This window comes from Myxine glutinosa, chromosome 5, assembly GCF_964187855.1.
Source record: "Myxine glutinosa chromosome 5, kmMyxGlut1.1, whole genome shotgun sequence".
NCBI classification, from domain to species: Eukaryota; Metazoa; Chordata; class Myxini; order Myxiniformes; family Myxinidae; genus Myxine; species Myxine glutinosa.
Genome location: NC_136265.1, coordinates 43,444,639 through 43,472,141, shown reverse-complemented (window position 1 = coordinate 43,472,141; position 27,503 = coordinate 43,444,639). Strand labels below are relative to the sequence as shown.

At 44.2% G+C, this 27,503-nt stretch overlaps 1 protein-coding gene across 1 annotated transcript in view; it reads left to right on the top strand.

Moving 5' to 3' along the window:
- Window positions 1-27,299, top strand: part of LOC137428641 (uncharacterized) — a 53,788-nt gene extending 26,489 nt beyond the window's left edge. Inside the window, exons 22-34 of the mRNA XM_078777283.1 lie at window positions 96-247; window positions 534-672; window positions 1,376-1,486; window positions 1,614-1,805; window positions 3,089-3,328; window positions 3,595-3,751; window positions 4,079-4,204; window positions 4,290-4,437; window positions 8,802-8,839; window positions 14,844-16,100; window positions 19,724-21,895; window positions 25,140-27,187; window positions 27,276-27,299. Of these exons, the coding sequence (XP_078633409.1) occupies window positions 96-247; window positions 534-672; window positions 1,376-1,486; window positions 1,614-1,805; window positions 3,089-3,328; window positions 3,595-3,751; window positions 4,079-4,204; window positions 4,290-4,437; window positions 8,802-8,839; window positions 14,844-16,100; window positions 19,724-21,895; window positions 25,140-27,187; window positions 27,276-27,299 (6,804 nt within the window). The remainder of the gene's footprint in view (window positions 1-95; window positions 248-533; window positions 673-1,375; window positions 1,487-1,613; window positions 1,806-3,088; window positions 3,329-3,594; window positions 3,752-4,078; window positions 4,205-4,289; window positions 4,438-8,801; window positions 8,840-14,843; window positions 16,101-19,723; window positions 21,896-25,139; window positions 27,188-27,275) is intronic.
- The last annotated feature ends 204 nt before the right edge of the window (window positions 27,300-27,503 follow it).

The following is a 27,503-nucleotide window of genomic DNA, read 5'->3' as shown; positions in this document are numbered from 1 at the left end:
TTAAAAAAAAAAAAATGCAAGATGGCAATTGCTTACCAAGTTAGAGCTGGCACCATCAATCTTTTCCCCCAACCCGTTTTCATTGTGCTCTGCAGACTGCAAGCGAATGTGTTGTGGGCTGTGTTTGCCCATCGGGAATGATTCTTGATGACTTGGCAAACTGCGTTTTGGTCAAGGAATGCTCCTGTGAACGTAATGGCATATTATATGCTGGTGGAGATACAATCACAGTAGATTGCAACCAATGGTACGTGCCTGCAGTCTTTCTTACACAACCCGATAAAAACACTTAAATAATGCAGTTCAATAAAAATTGATATAACTGTAATAGCATAATATGTTTTGAGCTCTTTATCTCTTAATTTCAATAGACATGAGAAAGCATCTTCAGTACATCACATTTCAAAAAACAAATGCTGATAGCTCATTACATTGAGAAAGTTACAACTTTCCATGTTTCCTTTGTCCATTTGTATTCACCGAGTCATTGCATGAGGTGAAGGCTGATCCTGTCTTTTTAAACTCATGTGCAGTGTGTGCAATGAGGGAAAATGGATCTGTACGACTGAAAAATGCCCAGCTGTCTGCAAGATGTATGGTGATGGACACTATGTGACATTTGATGGGCATCGTTACCTGTTTGATGGGAAGTGCGCCTATACTGTTGTTCAGGTATGTGATCCCACACGTACCTTGAAAGATCCAATATTAACCTTGTATAAAGAACAACATTTTGGGTTCATCTCAAGTTGGTTTCATTAGCTTTGGAAAGAACATACAGTATCGTGAAACCCCGACATTCACGGATTCGACATTCGCTGACCCTGTGTATTCGTGGTTTTTAAAATGTGATCTGCTTTTACATTTGCAGCCCCTGTGCACCAGCTATTCGTATTCATTTGCAGCCCCTGTGCTCCACCAACGTTGTTGGTATTTTCTGTTTTACAATAATAAATTCGTGGATTCACAATTCACAGTAGTTTTCAGGAATTCCATGAGTCTTGAAAATAAAAAAAATCCCGTATCTGCTTTAGCATTGGAAATTTTACCAATATTGAATCGATTTGTCGTTGTCACACACACAACATGTCCACCGAATCCGTCCACAATGTTTTGAGATATCCTGCTCACAGACAAACAGACAGATAGGGGTGAAAACATAACCTCAGTCCACCTTCGGTGGTGGAGGTAATTATCTTCACAAAATGAAATTATACTGGAGAAATTGATCAATCATGCAGGCAACTATGTTCAAGCGACCAAAGTAGATCATTGCTGACCTTCACAGTCACCTGTTGTCCTGAACGTTTAACCCTTTACAGCCCTTAATAAAATCTCTGACAAGTTGTGGGTGTCGAACATACATATTCAACAGGACTACTGTGGCAAGAGCCGTACAAACGGGACATTCCAGATCATCACAGAAAACGAGGAGTGTGGAACTACAGGCACAACCTGCTCAAGATCTGTCAAGATCTTTCTGAAGGTACATGGAAAGCAAGATGATAATAGCTTTAAAATTAGCAAAATGGGAAATAGGAGAGGCTGAACAAGTTAATAAGCTTCAGAAAAACATTTTCAGACATTTGTTATTGTTATTGTCATTCAAACAGAAATACAATCTTGAAGTTCAGCTCAAAGATGGGAAGTACAAGATTATACCGCTTGAAGGAAAAACCTCGAGACCCAATAATCTGGCTGTTGAGTCGGTTGGTTTGTATCGAGTTTTTCAGATGGCTGAGGGCATCACGGTTATGTGGGATGGACGCACAAGCATCTTTATCAAGCTCAGCAAAGAATGGTCGGTAAGAAACAAAATGTTTCACTTCCATAATGGTCAGTACAAATTATTCTCAGTTTTTGGAAATTGAATTTGGATTCCCTTAAAACTTTACTTGTATCCATTTTTACATCCTCCACAAATAATTAATATACCCTTATCTTATTTAGCCAATTGAACTGTATTCAGTTTATATAATATATACATTCATACAGGTGTCCCCCACTTAACAAAGGATTTACGTACATTTATACTCCATTATGCGGTAGCTCCTTTTCCATTATTTCTAAAAGGAAAATTACATTTCGGTTTCTAACCGTTATTTATCTGTCCAAAGGCAAAGCCATACGCTTGGTATTAGGATGGTTTTATTTGCAAGTAACATTATAATGTCATTATTTACCCAATAATAAAGACGGTAACACAATAAGAAAGTTAATCGGGTTGTAATACGTGCCAAAACGATCTTGAATCCAAGTTTCTTTATGTATGAGAAGGTGGCAGGAGATTGTGATTTTTAACCCTTTCATTCTGAAACGTAAATTTTTTGCAAGTCTTCTTAACGTTAATTCCCCAATTGAAAAGTTAATCACATCATTGAAAAGATAATTATCAGTGAAAAAACGTATTGTAACTGCACAATCACCACACACATTTAGACCTTCACAATGAAGACCATTCCTTGTGGCGAACATGAAAAAAAATATATATATATTCCTTGTGGCGAACATGAAAAAAAAAAAATTCCTTGTGGCGAACATGGGAAAAAAAAAAAAATTCCTTGTGGCGAACATGGGAAAAAAAAAAAAATTCCTTGTGGCGAACATGAAAAATAAATAAATAAATAAATAAATAAATAAATATATATTATATATATGTATATATATATATAGTGCCGAGAGAAAGTGTACACCCACTTTCAAAATTTTCACCTTTTGTTACCTTGTAGCCTGGAATTAAAATGCATCAAATGAGACGTTTTTCACCTTTATTTACACATCGTACGTAACCCACAACTTCCAAGTGAAAAACAAATGCTACAAATTTAGGAAAATGAATTAAAAATACAAAACTAGAATGTCTTGGTTGGATAATTGTCCGTGAAGAGTGTGCAAGCCAACGCTGGCACCGTGTTCAAATTCCTGCTCTAAGTACTGCTTGGGCAAACAGCCCAGCATGATCCCATTCTTCTGCTTCAGTAGAATCAATCAGATCTAATCGGATAGTCCAACATTGATCTTGCTTTGACATAAAATGTATGTTTGTGGTTTAAAATAAAAAAAAAACAATTCCTTTTGTTGTTGACAGGGCAAAGTTTGTGGCCTCTGTGCCAACTTCAATGGGGATGTGTTGGATGACTTGAGCACACGTGCTGGGATGCCGGTTACCAGTGCCCTGGACTTTGGAAACAGTTGGAAAATGTTTGACGATTGTCCAGATATTACAGAGGAAAGAGACCCCTGCACGAAAAATATCTACCGGCAGGTCTGGGCCGAGAAGAAGTGCAGCATTATCCAGAGCGACACCTTCAAGGATTGTCATAAGGAGGTACAGCTTGCTTCCCCATTGTTGGGATCCAAAGTTGTATTAAATGAGAATGATGGATGTAAATTATTTCAGGATTGATAATATAGTTTCAGAATTGTATGGAAATTGTGCATTTGAAAAATTTCCATTTTTATTTAATGGTTATTCTTCCTTCCCCCGCTCCTGCAGGGAAAATGGCCTTTAAAATGCCTGTTGTTGTTGTGGGTTATTTTTCCTTGAATATAATTCCTCTCTTGCATCTCCTGACACTCCAATCCAACAACTAGGTATACCACATACCTTACTATGAAGCCTGTGTGCACGACTCGTGCGCTTGTGACTCAGGCGGTGACTGTGAATGTCTGTGCACGGCCATTGCTGCGTATGCCGCTGCCTGCAATGAAGTTGGCGTCTGCATACGCTGGAGGACACCTGAGCTGTGCCGTAAGTTAGAACTTTCTGTGCCTCAAATGTATTTATCGAGGAAAGCCGATATGACTTGCTTCATATAATCTTTAATAAACCTGAGAGATTTTTTCGGAATTTCGGAGATAATATACCATCAGGATTGTCAAGTACCACACTTACATGCTCAGGTGATCTTCAGGATTTCCTCCGTACCTTTGGTCACCAATAAGCTTTAAATTCCTTGACAAAAGTCTTATTGTTTGGTCTTATTGAACCTCCTCTGTGATGCTGTACTAAAAACTGAGTTGGCGTTGACTGTTTTACTCTTTTTCTCACCGAGTTATTTTTATCTTCCAACCACAGCTGTTTTCTGTGATTATTACAATAAACCAGGCCAGTGTGTCTGGCACTACAACCCATGCGGAACGATGCCTTCAACCTGCCATAACCTTTATAAAGCAAAGTTCGAACAGCCACCACTTCTTGAAGGTAAAGACCTGAGCACTCAGACTCCTCGTTGTTTGTATTTTTTATTTTAACCCAATTACAAAAATAATCCCGCTGTATTTTACAGGTTGCTACCCCACCTGTCCGGATTCTGCCCCATACCTGGATGAAAACTCCATGACCTGTGTACCTTTGTCCAGCTGTAGCTGCTACATTGGCGACAGAGTGATTCTTGCAGGGACTCTTGTTCCCTTCCCAGAAATCTGCAGTGAATGGTAACGCTCTTGAATTTTATGTAGGTTTATTTTAATCAGCTCTATCTATAGTGACATCGCATGTCAGTCGTACTTTTATTTTTTTGGGAAATTACAAGCTCATTAGTTTGGAAAAGAAGTGCTTGCAAATTACTTCAAAAGAGGACGTGATTGGGCAGATTCAACCTTGATTATAATTGAGGAGTTACAAATATTTGTAGAAGATTTAAACCAAGAAGTTCAATTGTTTGGCCTGCATTTGTGGATCAGAAAGTGAGGAGTTGAGGTTTTCTGTTTAAATCAGAGTACAAAGGGGAGGGAGGTAATCTTATTTAGATAAAATGTATAACTTCCTGTTTGGAGTCGGGAGTAAATAAAAGCTTATGCTCCTCTTCAGAATTATGTTTAAATATCAAACGTTTGTGATACATGAGATGATTGAAGTGCAATATATTTTACAGGTGAATATTTTCAAAAAAGGATAATTTGAACACCCTCAGTTTAGTGTGCAGTCTGATGTTTTATGAAGGAATAGGGGTTGCTTCCCAGATAAAAAGTTAATTTTAACAAGAGGCTGTGTGTAAATGATGTAGTTGCATTAATTTCACACATCTAATCGTTAATTCATCCTCAAAGCATTTCGATGAGTTCTGTAGAGTGTTGCCTTTGTCTGTTTGGCACTCCATTGTGAGCACACAACTCATGATGCTGGCTCGAGTCTCTCATATTGCACAACGACAGTCACGTGAAAAAGTAAGTACACCCCATGTAAAGTTTAGACTTTTTCAACATATTTCAATATACAGCTATTTGATCTTCATTTCAACAATATTGATAGATAAAGGTGATATAATATAACAAATATCATGAAACATTTACATTTTGTCATCCATTGCATAATTTAAATAAACATAAATGCAAATTTCGCATGTGGAAAAAGTAAGTACACTCTTGCTCCCCTTGGCTCTAATAGGTGGTATTGCCCCCTTTGGCAGAAACAACCTCAAGTAGGCATTTCTTATAACTGTCTACCAGTCTCTGACATCGACTGGGAGAAATTTTTCTCACTCCTCCATGCAGAATTCTTCCAGCTGTGCGATGGTTGAGGGGTTTCTTGCATGCACAGCTCGTTTCAAATCCCCCCACAACATCTCGATGGGATATAGATCCGGGCTTTGACTTGGCCATTCCAGAACCCTCCATTTCTTTCTTTTCAGCCATTCTTTGGTGGATTTACTGGTATGTTTACGGTCATTGTCATGTTGCAAGGTCCACCTTTGGTTGAACTTCAACTTTCCGACAGATGGCCTCACATTATCCTCAAGCACCCTCTGGTACAATGAAGAATTCATAGTGGATTATATGAGGGTGAGCTGCCCATGCCCTGATGCAGCAAAGCTGCCCCAAACCATAATATTTCCACCACCATGCTTTACAGTTGGTATCAGGTTCTTACGGTCAAATGCTGTCTTTGGTTTTCGCCAAACATGTCTTCTGGTACTGTGGCCAAATAACTCTAGCTTTGACTCATCTGTCCAGAGCACATTGTTCCAGAAGTGCTGGTCTTTGCCTAGGTGTTCATTGGCAAACTTTAGTCTTGTCCTGATGTTATTTCTGGACAGCAAAGGTTTCCTCCTGGCACACCTCCCATGTAGATCAAATTTGTTCAGCCTCTTTCTAATGGTGGACTCGTGCACTTTGACATCAACAGTGGCAAGAGCTACCTGTAGGTTCCGTGATGACATTCTGGGGTTCTTAGAGACTTCTTTCAGCATCTTGCGGTCTGCTCTCGGGCTGAACTTGCTGGGGCGGCCTGGCCTGAACAAGTTGGCAGTTGTTTGGAATCTTCTCCACTTGTAGATGATCTTCCGGACAGTCGAATGATTGATTTCAAATTGTTTGGAGATCTTTTTAAATCCCTTCCCAGACTCGTAGGCATCTATAACCTTCTTTCTGAAGGCCACAGAGAGCTCTTTTGATCTAGGCATGGTGATGCCGCACACTTCAACAACAAAGAGCAAACCAAACGAAATGTCTGAGGTTTAAATAAAACAGGTTCCTCCAAGATCCTCTCTAACGATGTTCTAATCATTTGCACCTGAGCTGGTGCACCTGATTCTAATTTTAGGTATTTGAAGTAGTGATAAATGTCGGGGTGTACTGACTTTTTCCACATGCGAAATTTGCATTTATGTTTATTTAAATTATGCAATGGACTACAAAATGTAAATGTTTCATGATATTTGTTATATTATATCACCTTTATCTATCAATATTGTTGAAATGAAGATCAAATAGCTGTATGTTGAAATATGTTGAAAAAGTCAAAACTTTACATGGGGTGTACTTACTTTTTCACCTGACTGTATACAGTGTTGATGTCCATTTTTGTCTTATTCCCCTGAAGTTCTTGTGATTTATGCAAAAGTACATTGAGTTATCCTGACATCCTTGGTAGCTCTGGATTAAAAAACAAATTTTTATCCACAACAATACAAAAACACAGCTTATATAATCAACGAACATTTTATTGCTATAGCAGACCATTTACCCAGAATTGATGGAACAAAATTACCAGCATACCTACCCTCCCTGTTAAGATCTCCTTGTGTCCAACCCCAACAGGTCTATAATCAATAATGTAAACTTGAATTTCAAAATCAAGCATTTCTGGAGACTTACCTGTGTGAGTCATCCGTGAATTTGCTTATTAATTAAGTTTTCCCCTGTCTGATGTTTTAAATGCATCATTTGAACAAGCGAAACTTCCGGATCGTTGGAAGTATGCAGAAGTGATGCCCTTTCCAAAGTCACAACCACCGACTTTGTGGGAATTGAGACCAATGGCACGAACGAGCTACTTTGCAAAAGTTGCGGAATCATTTATTGCAAAATTGCTCATCGAGGACATTGAAAAAAAAACGATCCTAATTAGTACGGTAATCAAAGAAAGCTATCAACTTGTCATTATCTAATAGGAATGCCTCATCAGCTATATGAAAATGCTGATAATCCAACATCAATATCCACCGTAGTTCTTACAGATTTTTCAAAAGCCTTCGATCCGAATTGATCATAATGTTCTGGTTTATAAATCGATTCACCTTGGACTACGCCCATGTATTATCTCCTGGATTATTAGCTTTTTGGAATTTCGTCACTATTGTGTGAAATATAAGGGAGCCATATCAGATTTTAAAAATAGTCATGCTGGACTACCACAGGGTACAAAATTAGTTCAAATTTAGTTTTTGGTAATGATTAATGATGCATGTGAGAAAAGTCCCATCCCATATTTTAAAGATGTGGATGATCTTACCCTTGTTGAAAGTTGTAAAGAGACTCAACAGTCACAGATGCAGCAATCCTTACTTTCTTTTCAGAATTGGACAACTGATAATAACATGAAACTGAATGCGTCAAAATGTTACACGATGACAGTTTCCTTCACAAAGTAACCAGTGCAACACCAAACCCTCTTTATAAATAACACTCAGTTACGCAGTGCGCAAGCAATCAAAGTGCTTGGTGTGACAATACAGGAAAACTTGAAATGGGATGTTCATACAGGAGAAATGCTGAAAAAATGTAAGAGAAAGTTGTACATTTTACGTAATCTTAAATCGTACAACTTACCCATCTGTGACCTTGTGACAATTTATATTGGCTACATAAAACCAGTGTTGGTGTGTTGTGTACCTGTTTTCAATGGAGCCTTAACTTTACTTACTTTACTTTCAATGGAGCACAGGTGAACAATTTAGAACGGGTTCAAAAAAGAGCCTGCAAAATAATGTCAGGACAACGTTACACATCTTACCATCTGGCTTTGGAAACATGTAAATGACAAACCCTGGAGGAACGACGATATAATTTGTGCAAAGATTTTGCACTCACTATTGAAACCCATCATTTGCGCACAACATGGTTACCTGCCATGAGAGATATACTGTACCTTTTAATCTCAGGAAAGCACGAAAGTACTCACAGTTCAAATGCAGACCAAAAACATTTCAAACAAGCGCATTGCCATTTTTAATTGGGGTTCTTAAAAGTTTGTAATGCTTCAATTTGCCTGAGCATCTTCAATTTGCCTCTTTCTTTGAAGTTCTCGTGTTGTTTGTCTTGTCTATGGTTCTTGACCACAGTTGTTGCATTCAAATTCCTGGTAGAATCCACATCTACGAATGTGCTGCATTGTCGATGCTGTTATCTGTTTCCTTTTTCATCATCTGTTTTTATTCTCTGGTCCCGTTTCCTCTTTACAACATAGTTTTTGTTGCTTTTTGTTTTTTAACCTTTCCTAACTTTTTTGGAAAGTGCTTTGGTTGTGGAGCTTGAAATTGATTGATTGATTAACACCACATTTTGTTGTTGTGTTGCAGCACTTGCACAAATGGTTTCCTGACGTGCTCCAAAGCAGGTGATGAGATTTGTTGTGTTTTAGCTGAATTTGATATCAATAACAATAACATGATGAATAATAATTGTACTTTAAAAATCTGGACAGCATTATTACAAATTAAACTACGCATTTGCTCTGCATTCACACTCGGTGACGTTGTGGTCAGAGCATCCGTTCTGGGTTTGGAAAGTCGGTATTTTGATTGCAACCGTGGCTGGGTCATACCAAAGATTACAAAAATTGTACATTTTGCTTGCTCACTTGATGCTCAACATTTAGAGGATAGAGCATGGACAAAACCATGGATTGACATACCATGGTGTAAGGGGCAGAGGGACAGTGGAGAGAGATAGTTCTCCTTAAAATACCCGGACTGCAAAGAAAAGCGAAGCCTCGGGATGGCAGCACCAACACTCAGTGTGTTCCAGGAAACCATTTCTTCAAGGTCAATGGCTGTGTTTGCTTTGTGTTAAAAGTCGAGCCCTGTACAACAACAATAACAACAGGCGTTTTACGGCCATTTTCCCTGCAAGAGCGGGGGTTAGCCCTGTGTTGTCTGGTATCTGGTATCTACTTGAATCTATCTGGTATCTGGTATCTGGTATCTACTTGAAAAAGCTGTCCATACGCTCACACTTTCGAAGTTAAGTAATTTTTCATGTACAAATATGTACAAATGCAATTCGATCTTGCAACAGATTGCAGGTTTTGAATTGCTCGCGCAACACGTGTAAGAGAAGGAAAGTGCTGAACTCAAACCGATCCACAATGGTGCTTTTACCCTTTCATTCACTATTTCCTTTGCAATTCGTTGTTTCTCAACTCCATATACATTCACTAGTAGCTATCGGTATCTATCTGGTATCTGGTATCTACTTGAAAAAGCTGTCCATGCGCTGCCGCTCACGCTTTCGAAGTTAAGTAATTTTTCACAATTGTGTTTTTGTCGAAACTGTATCTTTCTTTCGGTGTGTGTACCTATTGGTGTGTCTTTAATAGGATTCTCGGTGTTGGTTTTTCATACCTGTGTGCAGAATCGTCGGTTAGTTCGTGTCGCGTATTCTGAGGCCTCGTGTAGTAGGCTACCGTGTCTGACCTTGGCTTGAGGCTTTGTTTTTGTCTCAGCGGTTCTTCGATTGCGCTGCAATTACTTTCGGTCTCTGTTTTTCCCGGTCTTTTCACCCCATACCTCCTTGTTTAAAATCTCAACTCAAAAAAAAAAACCAAAAAAATATTTCCTTCTCTGTTCTTATCCGTTTGTTCGTTCTTATTTGTTCGTTCGTTCTTTGACCACATTGTTCGTGATCACGTGATCATGTTGTTAAAAATGTTTAAACTGTCCCCTGAAGAACTGTATTCTGTCGTATACTATAACACCTTTTTCTTCTTCTTCTATAAAAGGATGCTTTCGACTTGCTAACCAAATCTATCCATTCCAAAAAAAAATTCCATCTCTTACAGTGCCTCTTTCATACATTCCTGAAACTCTCCAGCACTCCACCCATCCTTCAGCATCCTCAAACGTATTTTTGACTCGAAGGTCTCAAGAAACTCATTTTGCAATAAATGTTCGTTTCCCATCAATCGTACACTTTTCAAAATCCAATGTCACCCCTCCCCTCCAAATCTTCCCCATCACCCCTTCCCTCCAAAACTTCCCCATCACCCCTTCCCTCCAAAACTTCCCCATCACCCCTCCCCTTCAAAATTTCCCCATCACCCCTCCCCTCCAAATCTACCCCCTTGCCCCTCCCCTCCAAATCTTCCCCATCACCCATCTCTTTCAAATATTCCCCCTTGCCCCTCCCCTCCAAATCTTCCCCATCACCCATCCCTTTCAAATCTTCCCCCTTGCCCCTCCCCTCCAAATCTTCCCCATTACCCCTTCCCTCCAAAACTTCCCCATCATCCCTCCCCTCCAAAACTTCCCCATCACCTCTCCCCTCTAAATCTACCCCCTTGCCCCTCCCCTCCAAATCATCCCCATCACCTATCTCTTTCAAATCTTCCCCCTTGCCCCTCCCCTCCAAATCTTCCCCATCACCCATCCCTTTCAAATCTCCCCCCTTGCCCCTTCCCTCCTAAACTCCCCCCACACCCCTCCCCTCCGAGACTCTCCCTCGCTCCTCCCCTCCTAGACTCCCCTCTCACCCCTCCTCCTCAAAGCGTTCTCCCCGCTTCTTCCCCCTTCCAACTTTCACCTTCATCTCCCCCAACCTTCTGCCTCACTCTTCCCCCTCCTCAAATAACACCTCACTGTGCCTCACCCAATCACCATCAAACCTTTTGTCCGCCCTATTCTTCCCTTTCTCCAAGCTATTCTGAAATATCTGACACACCTTCAACAGCTCTCCCTACCTCTTCCTCCTCTTCCACATCTTACCCTACCACTCCCTCCCCCCCCCCTGTTCTGTATCCGATGCTCCCCCTTCCCCTTCTTTAACAGTATAGACCTCAAACATCCAGGGCCTTCGCTCAAACTTGACTGATCTCTCCATACAGGTTGCTTCTGACAAACCAGACGTGATCTGCTTAACATAAACTTTCCTCCTTCATGATGTCTCTGATTCCTTGGTATCTCTCCCAGGTATGAAAGACCTGAGCCTCGTCCTGGAGGTGGGGTTGCTATCTTTATAAAAAAACTCTCTGCCTCACTCGCCCTGCACTGCCCTCTCTCCACCTCACCCCCAGGAATACCTTTGGCTGCGGCTTCCCCTTCGCTCCCACCTTTTGTTCATATGTGTGTTGTACCGTCCACCAAACAGTGATGACTCCATCTACATCTCGCTGTCTGATAATATGGACCAACTTCTATCAACTCATCCAAACTCTCTCTTCCTCATATCTGGCGACTTCAACTGTCATCATGCCAGTTGGCTGGGTGTGGGTACCTCTCTCACCAGCCATGGCTCTTCAGCGAAGGACTTCTGTGACTCACTGGGACTGACACAATCTGTCAATTTCCCGACCCGGATCTCAGTCAACGGAGCATCTTCTCTTCTGGACTTGGTTATGACTAACTTCCCTGAAAATGTCTGCCTCTCTTCTTCTGCTCCAATCGGCTCATCTGATCATGTGCTTGTTAAAGTGGACATCTCTCTGACCATTCTCAGAGAGCCTCCTCAGCGTCGACGAGTCTGGCATTTCACTCAGGCCAACTGGCACGGTCTTCAAGCAGCCATCAATCATCTGGACTGGTCTCACATATCTATCGCCTCTGACATCAACCCATCCTGGGAATTCTTCCAAAGTAAATTGCTCTCTCTCATGCACAGATTTATCCCATCTCGTCTTCAGTTGTCATACCCTTCCTCCCGTCCATGGTACACGGAATCTTGTGGTGAGGCTATTGCCCAGAAACAACTTGCTTTCGTCTCCTGGAAAGCAAATCCAACGGAAGGAAATCTCATTTCCTTTCACATAGCCCGAAACAAGTGTGTGTCCACCCTCAGGAGAGCCAGGAAACAATATCTCTCCGTTCTCAGGACCGAACTCTCTTATCTGTCTCCCTCTTCCAAATCCTGGTGGCGTCTGGTCAAATCTGTTTCTGGTGTTTGTTCCCCCTCCATCCCCTCCCTCACCTCAAACGGCCACACGGCTGACTCCGCACGTGAAAAAGCTGAATGCCTCAACTCTGTGTTTGCCTCTAAATCTTGTGTCCCAAACCCATCCCTCTCTGTACCCACCGTACCCAGTCGTACCCAGCTGCTCCTGGACTCTGTGTCCTTTCCTCCGGCGAAGGTGGAAAAGTTTCTGTCAACTCTCGACTCTGATTCTGCAACTGGACCTGACGGCATCAGCCCACGGGTCCTAAAATCCTGTTCTTCTGCTCTTTCACTCCCTCTCTCTATTCTCTTCACCCTCTCTTTTGCTCAAGGTCATCTGCCATCTGCTTGGAAATCTGCCAACATCACCGCTTTGCACAAAAAAGGTGCAAAAACAGATCCCAGCAACTACAGACCAATTAGCCTTCTCCCAATTATCAGCAAAGTCATGGAATCCATCATTGCTTCAGATATGAAATCTTTCCTCTTCTCCAATGGCTTGATCTCTGATCGTCAATTTGGTTTCAGACCTGGTCACTCTACTCTGGACATGCTGCTTCTGCTTTCTCAACAATGGATGGAGGTCCTCAATGCCAAACAGGAAATTAGAGCTGTCTCCCTTGACAGATCACGTGCCTTCGATACGGTCTAGCACCCCACTCTGCTCACCAAACTCTCCTCTTTTGGTATCCATGGAAGTCTCCACGCATGGCTGGCGGACTTCCTCTCTTGTCGTAGTCAACGTGTGGCCCTGAATGGCTTTCTCTCATCTCCTCTTCCTGTTCAGGCTGGAGTTCCCCAAGGCAGTGTTCTGGGCCCTGTGCTTTTTCTGGTCTTCATCAATGATCTCTCTGACTCTCTTGAAAATCCTCTCTATCTCTTTGCTGATGACTCTACTCTCTGTCGCTCCATTCTTCATCCCTCAGATCGGCAGTCTGCAGCCTCCTCACTCTCTGCAGACCTGGACAAAATCACAGACTGGGCAAACAAGTGGAACATGTCTTTCAATCCTGACAAATCTCACACTCTTACGATGTCTCTCCGAAAAGACTGACTGGACAACCCTCCCATCCACTTTCTGAATAATCCTCTCCAACAAGTTCTGTCACTCAAGCTTTTGGGTCTCATTATCTGCCATGATCTTTCCTGGGAAAACCACATTTCAAATCTGGCCTCCAAAGCCAGTTGCCGACTGGCATCCTCCGTCGTGCGAAGTCCTTCCTTGGCACACCTGAGCTCCTCACCACATAGAAGGCTTTCATCTGCAGCTCAATGGAATACTGCTCTCCCCTCTGGGCTGGTGCTCCTGCCTCACACCTCGCTCGTCTTCACGATGTTGAAACCAAAGCGTTCAGAATCATTGGAATCTCCCGTGATGAAGCTAACTCCAAGGGCCTCTCACTCACTCACCGCAGGCAGGTTGGTGGTCTTTCCGTCTTCTACCGACTCCTCTCTGGCCTTGCCCCCCCCCCCCTCCCCCCAGCTCTCTCTGGGCTCTGTCCCGCAAATATTCCTACAGGTTGCACAAGATCTGCCTGCAACCCTCTTATGGTTAAACTGCCAAAATCAAGACTCTCTGCTCACCTTCACTCCTTCATTACTCTTTTCTCCCACCTCTGGAACAAACTCCCTCACTCTCTTCAATCCCACTCCACCCTCCAGGTCTTTAAAACAGCTGTTCACCACCACTCCTCCCAAGCCCTCTCCCTCCCACACATCTCCTTGCTCTCAAATGTTGTGTTTGTGTGCTTCCCCTTCTCTCCCCATCTTGTCTTCCGCTCCCTATTTTTATATATTTTGTTTGTCTGGTTGATTTGTTTGTGAAGTAAATGTTAGCTCTTTCACGAGCCTCGATTTAGTATCCCCAAAAAATCTCTATCTGCCTGTTTGCTTTGTCCTTGATCTGTGTGTGACAGCTCTTCCATGAGCCTTAGACCCCACAAGAAAAAACGTTTCAGAAAATCGACAATCACAACCACTTAATCGGTCATCTGTGATTGTAACTTTGCAGGAAAAATTGGAGTTTCCATCACATAAACAATGTTCCTTTGAGAAACTTCCAGGTTTCCAGGAAGTAACTGAAAAGCCGACAAAGCAACTGAAAATAAATATGAAAGCCCTTCATAAAACAAGAATTGTACTCTGAGATATGTCACATAAGCATTTGTTTAAACCTCTTGCAATGACACCATCACTATAAAAGCTCTGATGAAATGATGCATGATCTCTGTTGTAATCGCAGCATCTTCCAAGAAAATGGGAAGGACCAAATATCCATTCATCAATATAAATAATGTGTAATTGGCACATCAATCTTGCAAAATTATACAAGCAACACAGGTTTGAAACCCAGGTTGACATAAATGTTTCACTTGTATTCTGACATCATTGTTCTATCTACACGTTATGTGCATATGATACATTTCTTCAAAGTTGTTGTCAAATTATTATTTAATGTTTGGTCCTTTCTTTCACAGATGGATGTTGCTATGGTGGGGAAATTTACAGTCCAGGAACAGAAATTTCCGTTGAAGTGGATGAACTGGATCTGTGCACATATAACACAACATGTACCATTGACGAAAATGTTGAAACGAAGGTCAATTGCATCACCACAACTACTCTACCAGCAACAACTGTTATCCCTCCTGTACCCACCACAACAATTCCAACTCCACCCCCAGTGATAACATTTACTCCAAAAACAACAAAGGTGCCAATTACGACTCCGCCACCAACTACCTACATGACAACAGAAGAAGCAATTCTTACAGAAACCCCGATGACTGCAGAGAGGCCACCAATATCCACAACAACAGTGCCGGTTCCAACAACAGCAGTACCAACAGCAGCTCCACCGCCGACTGGAGTTCCTCCAACTTTACCACCTGTTCCACCAACGATCCCAACTGCACCTCCACCGACGACAGTAATGCCTGTTCCAACCGTTCCTGTGCGTCCAACCTTACCTCCAGTTCCAACAACGGCAGTACCAACAATAGCTCCACCACCAACTGCAGTTCCTCCAACTTTACCACCTGTTCCACCAACGGTTCCAACTGCACCTCCACCGACGACAGTAATGCCTGTTCCAACCGTTCCTGTGCCCCCAACCTTACCTCCAGTTCCAACAACGGCAGTACCAACAATCGCTCCACCACCGACTGGAGTTCCTCCAACTTTCCCACCTGTTCCACCAACGATCCCAACTGCACCTCCACCGACGACAGTAATGCCTGTTCCAACCGTTCCTGTGCGTCCAACCTTACCTCCAGTTCCAACAACGGCAGTACCAACAATAGCTCCACCACCGACTGGAGTTCCTCCAACATTACCACCTGTTCCACCAACGGTTCCAACTGCACCTCCACCGACGACAGTAATGCCTGTCCCAACCGTTCCTGTGCGTCCAACCTTACCTCCAGTTCCAACAACGGCAGTACCAACAATAGCTCCACCACCGACTGGAGTTCCTCCAACTTTCCCACCTGTTCCACCAACGATCCCAACTGCACCTCCACCGACGACAGTAATGCCTGTTCCAACCGTCCCTGTGCCCCCAACCTTACCTCCTGTTCCAACAACAGGCGTGACTGCTGTGCCTGCCACAACACCAGTTGCCACTACAGTTTTGACTACCTTTGAAACATTAGTTACAGAGACTGCGCCAACTGCAGAGAAGCCAATACGACCCACAATACCAGCCGCGGTGGGAACAACGCCCGTTCCAAAAGGTAAAATTATATATTTGAGCAATGTCTGGTGTTTGATGATTTTAATAGACCTGTACCAGTAATTCACCTGCTCCTCACTTCTTGTTTGTGATTTTGCTTGTGTTGGTTGCATTGCATCCCTTCCATGTCAAATTCTGCATGAAATTCTCAGTCTCTCTGACTGTTGATGTGCAATTCGGGACTTTCGAAATGATGTTTGAATGCCAATGATGCCCTTCGGGCATGCACCATGTGTGGGTTCCCAGTGATTCTCTTCCACGAACTGGTGCATTTTACCTGCCTTTACTCGGGAGGGAAATGGTTTGTCAAAATTTTTGTGTTCTCAGATTCAAATCATATTGAAGGGGTCGAAGGGCTCCAAAGTGTCTAAAGATCTCTGGGATATCAGGGGTGTAAGCGGTCAAATACGTCAATGGGTTCTTAAAAGGTCTGAAGGGTGTGCAGGTCTAAATGGTGTAAATGTCTAATCTCTAATGGGTCTGAACCCTAAGGCCTGTGGATGCTTTATGGGGTCTAAGAGGTCAAAATTTATCGATGGGGTCGAAGGAGTCTGAAGTATCCAAAGTGTTTGTTGTCATGTTCCAATAGTTGTGAGGGTCTTAAGGGTTATACAGTGGTCGAAAGCATCTCTGGGGTGTAAAGGTTCGAAACTCAAAATGGTCACGGGTTCTCAGCAGTCTAAAGGGTGTAAATGTTTAAAAGTTACGTTCATATTGTACGTAAGTAATAGACTGGAGTTTCAGCTCCATACAAACCCACAAAAGCGATAGATGCACGATCCGATCATTTTGATATTTTCATCATCAGCAACGGCACCCGCCCTACAGGTGGGGCTTCAATTGGGAAGCCCAAATGAAAAGGAAAAATATCAGAAATTGAAGGCTTTTTTTATTTTAAAGGATTCATATGAACAGCCGTTGAATCATATCACAAGCAAATCGTCAAAATCTAAACAGTACTTGGTGACCATTTTGAAAAAAGATTGATTTGTGGAAAACCGAAGCACCCGCTACACGTCTTTCTCAGTCGCACGTTTGTGTGTGAAGAGTGCGCGCCGAATCTGTAACACGGAAGCGGCTGCTACACCTGTTTCTCAGTCGCTTTGCACACGCTGCCTTGTTACTTCGGAGCCGCACGTTTGTTTAGGAAGAGTTCGTCAGGAGTCGATCTACTCTCTCTTGGTACGTAGAATCTCAACAAAAGCCATATCACTGTTCATATCGGCAAATATTATTCCATCGTGTTTGGAAAAATTGGAAAACTTGGAAAAATTGGAAAAACAATAAAGCCTATTTTACTCCAGGAGGTCCTCGGATTACCCACCCAAAATATCGTTGTGATCGGTTCAGCCGTTTTTGCGGTCCCTTCGAACGGACAGACAGACGGACATTTGGTGAATTATAGTGAGATTACGGGATGTTTTGTGAAGATTTTCTCAGGTATGGAATACCAATAAACATTGATACTTCCCATGGTTGTGACAAATCATAAGATCAAGGCCTGTCCTCCAGCTCAGTCAATTACCCCAAATAATTTTTTGCCATCTCAATTTTCCAAGAATAAAAATGCAAAAAAGATCCAGACATACCCATGTTCTTCACAACCGGTCAATATCCCAATGAACATATATGATCGAGGGACCTATATTGCTTCATGTTTGTGAAAGAACCATTGCTTTCCGAAATAAAATGATCAGCAGGGGCGAATCAACATTGATCATTGTCAGACGTTGGGAGCTTTATGGATTTTCATGGAGGAAACTGATGGTGTTTAGGTTCTTCTTCCTCTTTGTGTGCAGCACTTGGCTGTCAATGGCATAATTGGCTGAGGGGGGCATGGCTGTGCTTTTGATGCAGTTAACTCTGTAGGTTAGGGCAGCAATTTGGAATTTGTCCAGGGTGATGGCGGTAACTCACCTACTCTTCGAGAAGGACACCATGGGTGGGATCTAACATCTGGCAACTAATGCTGGAAGAATGGACACCGTTTACCGTCCATCCGATGGACAGCACACACATTGATGCCTCGTCCTGCCTTCGAGACAGCAGCATCACAGTTTATCGCTGGGCCCATATTCAATCACAGGAAAGATGACTCAGAGGTGTGTGCATATCTTGATGCCATCCTGCCAGCCTCTCTTTTTATCAGTTAACATAATAACGAATATCATCTTATTTTTCGCACACCTGGAACGTCGGTATGGAGAGCTTATGCGACGGTGCCGCCGCGTTGTCCGTCAGTCCGTAAACACTTGCAACTTCTTCTCCAAAACCGCTGAATGGATTGTGACCAATCTTGGCACAAATGATATTTGTTTTGTTGCAATTCACGTTTGTTCACGGCATTAAAAACATCGGGGTCTAACCGGGGTTAAAGTGGATCCCGGTTTCACCACCCCCCCACCCCCCCCCCCCCCCCCAAAAATAGGAATTTGCTTTTTCCTCTGAAAGTACACACACTATTTCGATGAAACTTCACTACGACCTTCACCACCAGTGATGTACCGAGGTTTGTTCATGGCATAAAAAATCGGGGATTCAGGGGATGTGTGGAGGATTTGACCCCCTAAAGTAGGAATTTGCTCTGTTCTCTGAAACTACACATACAATTTTGATTAAACTCCATCAGAACATTCATCACCCGTGATGTACCAATGTTTGTTTGAAGGCATTAGAAAAATTGGGGTCTGAGGAGGTAAAAGGGATGGGGTTTGCCCCCCAAAATAGGAATTTTTGTTTCTTTGTTTAAAGTCTGATGATTATGTCAGCATGATTATCCATGCCGCCCTGTCTTCGAGCAACATTTTAAATTGGTTTAAAATACCTTTAGTCGGTGAAATATACTGCTTTATTCTACCAGGTGAGCGCCCAGGACTATTGCCCCGATTTCTCTTCATTACCTTCGCAAAAGCGGAAGGTTATGTTTTGATCGCTGTGTATTTATTTGTATGTCTGTGTGTGTGTGTGTATGTTATTCGCATAACTCAAAAAGTATTCAACCGAATTGCATGAAATTTGGTGGGATGATTGGTTATTATACGGGACACATTTGATTAGATTTTGGGAGCAATCGGGTCAAAGGTCAAGGTCAAGGTCACGAAAAGGTCAAAATCGTATTTTTGTTGTTCTGTTCCCTACACTCCCATGCCAAGTACAGAACAGTAGCTGCGGCGAAGGTATGCGCTCTACCGAGTGCCCGTTCTAGTTTGTAATGGGATTTATGCCATTTCACAGGATACAATCACACCAGGATTATGACATGTTGTAGGATATAAGGGATTATGATGTGAGTTTTATGCATTCATGGATTATGGTGCAGGTTATAGATGAGAGCAATTTCGATTTCAACACTTTATCCCCTATTCTTGAGTCTTTCCTTTGTAAAAATGAGACGATCCACACTGAGACCCCAAACTGAACCATAACCCCAACACTCACCATATTTTGAGAAGAAAAACAGCTTTTCCTCGGTTTGTTGTTTTGCCGGTCTCAAAATCTGAAAATCAAAGGTTGTCTCATGGTGCCATCTTTCAACTCAAGGTGTTCCTGCTTCTTTAAAGAGTTGATATTTGCTCGTGACTCAATATTATTTTGTTGCAATGATTATTATGATATCTTTTGCAGTCTGCACCGGACAGTGGACAGAATGGTTTGATGTCAGCAAGCCAGATGCAAATGGAGAGGAATATGAGACAATCAAAGCAATTGAAGCCACAGGAACACATTTGTGTGCACCAGACCAGGAGATCAATGATATTGAATGCCATGCTGAATTATTCCCCAATATACCATTCAACAAAATGGTGGGGAATGGCACTTGTGATGTGAACGTTGGTCTCGTTTGCATAGAAAATGCAAATGGGATAGGTCCCTGTCTCAACCATGAAATCAGGGTTTGCTGTGGTATGGCTCCAACAACAATCCTTCCACCACCAACAATACCAACTCTGCCGACAGCAGTTCCTGTCCCAACAACATTACCACCTGTTCCACCAACGGTCCCAACTGCACTTCCACCGACGACAGCAGTGCCTGTTCCAACCGTCCCTGTGCCCCCAACCTTACCTCCAGTTCCAACAACGGCAGTACCAACAGCAGCCCCACCACTGACTGGAGTTCCTCCAACTTTACCACCTGTTCCACCAACGGTTCCAACTGCACCTCCACCGACGACAGTAATGCCTGTTCCAACCGTCCCTGTGCCCCCAACCTTACCTCCAGTTCCAACAACGGCAGTAGCAACAGCAGCTCCACCACTGACTGGAGTTCCTCCAACTTTACCACCTGTTCCACCAACGGTTCCAACTGCACCACCACCGACGACAGTAATGCCTGTTCCAACCGTTCCTGTGCGTCCAACCTTACCTCCAGTTCCAACAACGGCAGTACCAACAATGGCTCCACCACTGACTGGAGTTCCTCCAACATTATCACCTGTTCCACCAACGGTCCCAACTGCACCTCCACCGACGACAGTTGTCCCTGTTCCAACCGTTCCTGTTCCCCCAACCTTACCTCCTGTTCCAACAACGGCAGTACCAACAACAGCTCCACCACCAACTGGAGTTCCTCCAACTTTACCACCTGTTCCACCAACGGTTCCAACTGCACCTCCACCGACGACAGTTGTGCCTGTTCCAACCGTTCCTGTGCCCCCAACCTTACCTCCAGTTCCAACAACGGCAGTACCAACAGCAGCTCCACCACTGACTGGAGTTCCTCCAACTTTACCACCTGTTCCACCAACGGTTCCAACTGCACCTCCACCGACGACAGTAATGCCTGTTCCAACCGTCCCTGTGCCCCCAACCTTACCTCCAGTTCCAACAACAGCAGTACCAACAACAGCTCCACCCCCAACTGGAGTTCCTCCAACTTTACCACCTGTTCCACCAACGGTTCCAACTGCACCACCACCGACGACAGTAATGCCTGTTCCAACCGTTCCTGTGCGTCCAACCTTACCTCCAGTTCCAACAACGGCAGTACCAACAATAGCTCCACCACTGACTGGAGTTCCTCCAACATTACCACCTGTTCCACCAACGGTCCCAACTGCACCTCCACCGACGACAGTTGTCCCTGTTCCAACCGTTCCTGTTCCCCCAACCTTACCTCCTGTTCCAACAACTGCAGTACCAACAGCAGCTCCACCACTGACTGGCATTCCTCCAACTTTACCACCTGTTCCCCCAACGGTTCCAACTGCATCTCCACCGACGACAATAGTGCCTGTTCCTACCGTTCCTGTGCCCCCAACCTTACCTCCAGTTCCAACAACGGCAGTACCAACAACAGCTCCACCACCAACTGGAGTTCCTCCAACTTTACCACCTGTTCCACCAACGGTTCCAACTGCACCTCCACCGACGACAGTAATGCCTGTTCCAACCGTCCCTGTGCCCCCAACCTTACCTCCAGTTCCAACAACAGCAGTACCAACAACAGCTCCACCCCCAACTGGAGTTCCTCCAACTTTACCACCTGTTCCACCAACGGTTCCAACTGCACCTCCACCGACGACAGTAATGCCTGTTCCAACCGTCCCTGTGCCCCCAACCTTACCTCCTGTTCCAACAACGGCAGTACCAACAGCAGCCCCACCACTGACTGGAGTTCCCCCAACCTTACCTCCTGTTCCAACAACAGGTGTGACTGCTGTGCCTGCCACAACACCAGTTGCCACTACAGTTTTGACTACCTTTGAAACATTAGTTACAGAGACTGCGCCAACTGTAGAGAAGCCAATACGACCCACAACACCAGCCGCGGTGGGAACAACGCCCGTTCCAAAAGGTAAAATTATATATTTGAGCAATGTTTAGTGTTTGATGATTTTAATAGACCTGTACCAGTAATTCACCTGCTCCTCACTTCTTGTTTGTGATTTTGCTTGTGTTGGTTGCATTGCATCCCTTCCATGTCAAATTCTGCATGAAATTCTCAAAGTCTCTCTGACTGTTGATGTGCAATTCGGGACTTTCGAAATGATGTTTGAATGCCAACGATGCCCTCCGGGCATGCACCATGTGTGGGTTCCCAGTGATTCTCTTCCACGAACTGGTGCATTTTACCTGCCTTTACTCGGGAGGGAAATGGTTTGTCAAAATGTTTGTGTTCTCAGATTCAAATCATATTGAAGGGGTCGAAGGGCTCCAAAGTGTCTATAAGATCTCTGGGATATCAGGGGTGTAAGCGGTCAAATACGTCATTGGGTTCTTAAAAGGTCTGAAGGGTGTGCAGGTCTAAATGGTGTAAATGTCTAATCTCTAATGGGTCTGAACCCTAAGGCCTGTGGATGCTTTATGGGGTCTAAGAGGTCAAAATTTATCGATGGGGTCGAAGGAGTCTGAAGTATCCAAAGTGTTTGTTGTCATGTTCCAATAGTTGTGAGGGTCTTTAGGGTTATACAGGGGTCGAAAGCATCTCTGGGGTGTGAAGGTTCGAAACTCAAAATGGTCGCGGGTTCTCAGCAGTCTAAAGGGTGTAAATGTTTAAAAGTTACGTTCATATTGTACGTAAGTAATAGACTGGAGTTTCAGCTCCATACAAACCCACAAAAGCGATAGATGCACGATCCGATCATTTTGATATTTTCATCATCAGCAACGGCACCCACCCTCCAGGTGGGGCTTCAATTGGGAAGCCCAAATGAAAAGGCAAAATATCAAAATCTAAACAGTACTTGGTGACCATTTTGAAAAAAGATTGATTTGTGGAAAACCGAAGCACCCGCTACACGTCTTTCTCAGTCGCACGTTTATGTGTGAAGAGTTCGCGCCGAATCTGTAACACGGAAGCGGCTGCTACACCTGTTTCTCAGTCGCTTTGCACACGCTGCCTTGTTACTTCGGAGCCGCACGTTTGTTTAGGAAGAGTTCGTCAGGAGTCGATCTACTCTCTCTTGGTACGTAGAATCTCAACAAAAGCCATATCACTGTTCATATCGGCAAATATTATTCCATCGTGTTTGGAAAAATTGGAAAACTTGGAAAAATTGGAAAAACAATAAAGCCTATTTTACTCCAGGAGGTCCTCGGATTACCCACCCAAAATATCGTTGTGATCGGTTGAGCCGTTTTTGCGGTCCCTTCGAACGGACAGACAGACGGACATTTGGTGAATTATAGTGAGATTACGGGATGTTTTGTGAAGATTTTCTCAGGTATGGAATACCAATAAACATTGATACTTCCCATGGTTGTGACAAATCATAAGATCAAGGCCTGTCCTCCAGCTCAGTCAATTACCCCAAATAATTTTTTGCCATCTCAATTTTCCAAGAATAAAAATGCAAAAAAGATCCAGACATAATACCCATGTTCTTCACAACCGGTCAATATCCCAATGAACATATATGATCGAGGGACCTATATTGCTTCATGTTTGTGAAAGAACCATTGCTTTCCGAAATCAAATGATCAGCAGGGGCGAATCAACATTGATCATTGTCAGACGTTGGGAGCTTTATGGATTTTCATGGAGGAAACTGATGTTGTATAGGTTCTTCTTCCTCTTTGTGTGCAGCACTTGGCTGTCAATGGCATAATTGGCTGAGGGGGGCATGGCTGTGCTATTGATGCAGTTAACTCTGTAGGTTAGGGCAGCAATTTGGAATTTGTCCAGGGTGATGGCGGTAACTCACCTACTCTTCGAGAAGGACACCATGGGTGGGATCTAACATCTGGCAACTAATGCTGGAAGAATGGACACCGTTTACCGTCCATCCGACGGACAGCACACACATTGATGCCTCGTCCTGCCTTCGAGACAGCAGAATCACAGTTTATCGCTGGGCCCATATTCAATCACAGGAAAGATGACTCAGAGGTGTGTGCATATGTTGATGCCATCCTGCCAGCCTCTCTTTTTATCATTTGACATAATAACGAATAACATCTTATTTTTCGCACACCTGGAACGTCGGTATGGAGAGCTTATGCGACGGTGCCGCCGCGTTGTCCGTCAGTCCGTAAACACTTGCAACTTCTTCTCCAAAACCGCTGAATGGATTGTGACCAATCTTGGCACAAATGATATTTGTTTTGTTGCAATTCACGTTTGTTCACGGCATTAAAAACATCGGGGTCTAACCGGGGTTAAAGTGGATCCCGGTTTCACCACCCCCCCACCCCCCCCCCCCCCCAAAAATAGGAATTTGCTTTTTCCTCTGAAACTACACACACTATTTCGATGAAACTTCACCACGACCTTCACCACCAGTGATGTACCGAGGTTTGTTCATGGCATAAAAAGTCGGGGATTCAGGGGATGTGTGGAGGATTTGACCCCCTAAAGTAGGAATTTGCTCTGTTCTCTGAAACTACACCTACAATTTTGATTAAACTCCATCAGAACATTCATCACCCGTGATGTACCAATGTTTGTTGAAGGCATTAGAAAAATTGGGGTCTGAGGAGGTAAAAGGGATGGGGTTTGCCCCCCAAAATAGGAATTTTTGTTTCTTTGTTTAAAGTCTGATGATTATGTCAGCATGATTATCCATGCCGCCCTGTCTTCGAGCAACATTTTAAATTGGTTTAAAATACCTTTAGCCAGTGAAATATACTGCTTTATTCTACCAGGTGAGCGCCCAGGACTATTGCCCCTATTTCTCTTCATTTGTTATGGGATTTATGCCATTTCACAGGATACAATCACACCAGGATTATGACATGTTGTAGGATATAAGGGATTATGATGTGAGTTTTATGCATTCATGGATTATGGTGCAGGTTATAGATGAGAGCAATTTCGATTTCAACACTTTATCCCCTATTCTTGAGTCTTTCCTTTGTAAAAATGAGACGATCCACACTGAGACCCCAAACTGAACCATAACCCCAACACTCACCATATTTTGAGAAGAAAAAGAGCTTTTCCTCGGTTTGTTGTTTTGCCAGTATCAAAATCTGTAAATCAAAGGTTGTTTCATGGTGCCATCTTTCAACTCAAGGTGTTCCTGCTTCTTAAAAGCGTTGATATTTGCTCGTGACTCAATATTATTTTGTTGCAATGATTATTATGATATCTTTTGCAGTCTGCACCGGACAGTGGACAGAATGGTTTGATGTCAGCAAGCCAGATGCAAATGGAGAGGAATACGAGACAATCAAAGCAATTGAAGCCACAGGAGCACATTTGTGTGCACCAGACCAGGAGATCAATGATATTGAATGCCATGCTGAATTATTCCCCAATATACCATTCAACAAAATGGTGGGGTATGGCACTTGTGATGTGAACGTTGGTCTCGTTTGCATAGAAAATGCAAATGGGATAGGTCCCTGTCTCAACCATGAAATCAGAGTTTGCTGTGGTATGGCTCCAACAACAATCCTTCCACCACCAACAATACCAACTCTGCCGACAGCAGTTCCTGTCCCAACAACATTACCACCTGTTCCACCAACGGTCCCAACTGCACTTCCACCGACGACAGTAATGCCTGTTCCAACCGTCCCTGTGCCTCCAACCTTACCTCCTGTTCCAACAACGGCAGTACCAACAGCAGCTCCACCACTGACTGGGGTTCCTCCAACTTTACCACCTGTTCCACCAACGGTTCCAACTGCACCACCACCGACGACAGTAATGCCTGTTCCAACCGTTCCTGTGCGTCCAACCTTACCTCCAGTTCCAACAACGGCAGTACCAACAATAGCTCCACCACTGACTGGAGTTCCTCCAACATTACCACCTGTTCCACCAACGGTCCCAACTGCACCTCCACCGACGACAGTTGTCCCTGTTCCAACCGTTCCTGTTCCCCCAACCTTACCTCCTGTTCCAACAACTGCAGTACCAACAGCAGCTCCACCACTGACTGGTATTCCTCCAACTTTACCACCTGTTCCCCCAATGGTTCCAACTGCATCTCCACCGACGACAATAGTGCCTGTTCCTACCGTTCCTGTGCCCCCAACCTTACCTCCAGTTCCAACAACGGCAGTACCAACAACAGCTCCACCACCAACTGGAGTTCCTCCAACTTTACCACCTGTTCCACCAACGGTTCCAACTGCACCTCCACCGACGACAGTAATGCCTGTTCCAACCATCCCTGTGCCCCCAATCTTACCTCCTGTTCTAACAACTGCAGTACCAACAGCAGCTCCACCACTGACTGGCATTCCTCCAACTTTACCACCTGTTCCCCCAACGGTTCCAACTGCACCTCCACCGACGACAGTAGTGCCTGTTCCAACCGTTCCTGTGCCCCCAACCTTACCTCCACTTCCAACAATGGCAGTACCAACAACAGCTCCACCACCAACTGGAGTACCTCCAACTTTACCACCTGTTCCACCAACGGTTCCAACTGCACCTCCACCGACGACAGTAATGCCTGTTCCAACCGTCCCTGTGCCCCCAACCTTACCTCCTGTTCCAACAACGGCAGTACCAACAGCAGCCCCACCACCAACTGGAGTTCCTCCAACTTTACCACCTGTTCCACCAACGGTTCCAACTGCACCTCCACCGACGACAGTTGTGCCTGTTCCAACCGTTCCTGTGCCCCCAACCTTACCTCCAGTTCCAACAACGGCAGTACCAACAGCAGCCCCACCACCAACTGGAGTTCCTCCAACCTTACCACCTGTTCCACCAACGGTTCCAACTGCACCTCCACCGACGACAGTAATGCCTGTTCCAACCGTTCCTGTGCGTCCAACCTTACCTCCCGTTCCAACAACGGCAGTACCAACAGCAGCTCCACCACTGACTGGAGTTCCTCCAACTTTACCACCTGTTCTACCAACGGTTCCAACTGCACCACCACCGACGACAGTAATGCCTGTTCCAACTGTCCCTGTGCCCCCAACCTTACCTCCTGTTCCAACAACGGCAATACCAACAGCAGCTCCACCACTGACTGGAGTGCCTCCAACTTTACCACCTGTTCCACCAACGGTTCCAACTGCACCACCACCGACGACAGTAATGCCTGTTCCAACCGTTCCTGTGCGTCCAACCTTACCTCCAGTTCCAACAACGGCAGTACCTCCAGTTCCAACAACGGCAGTTCCAACAATAGCTTCACCACCAACTGGAGTTCCACCAACTTTACCACCTGTTCCACCAACGGTTCCAACTGCACCTCCACCGACGACAGTAATGCCTGTTCCAACCGTCCCTGTGCCCCCAACCTTACCTCCTGTTCCAACAACGGCAGTACCAACAGCAGCTCCACCACTGACTGGAGTTCCTCCAACCTTACCACCTGTTCCACCAACGGTTCCAACTGCACCTCCACCGACGACAGTAATGCCTGTTCCAACCGTTCCTGTGCGTCCAACCTTACCTCCCGTTCCAACAACGGCAGTACCAACAGCAGCTCCACCACTGACTGGAGTTCCTCCAACTTTACCACCTGTTCCACCAACGGTTCCAACTGCACCTC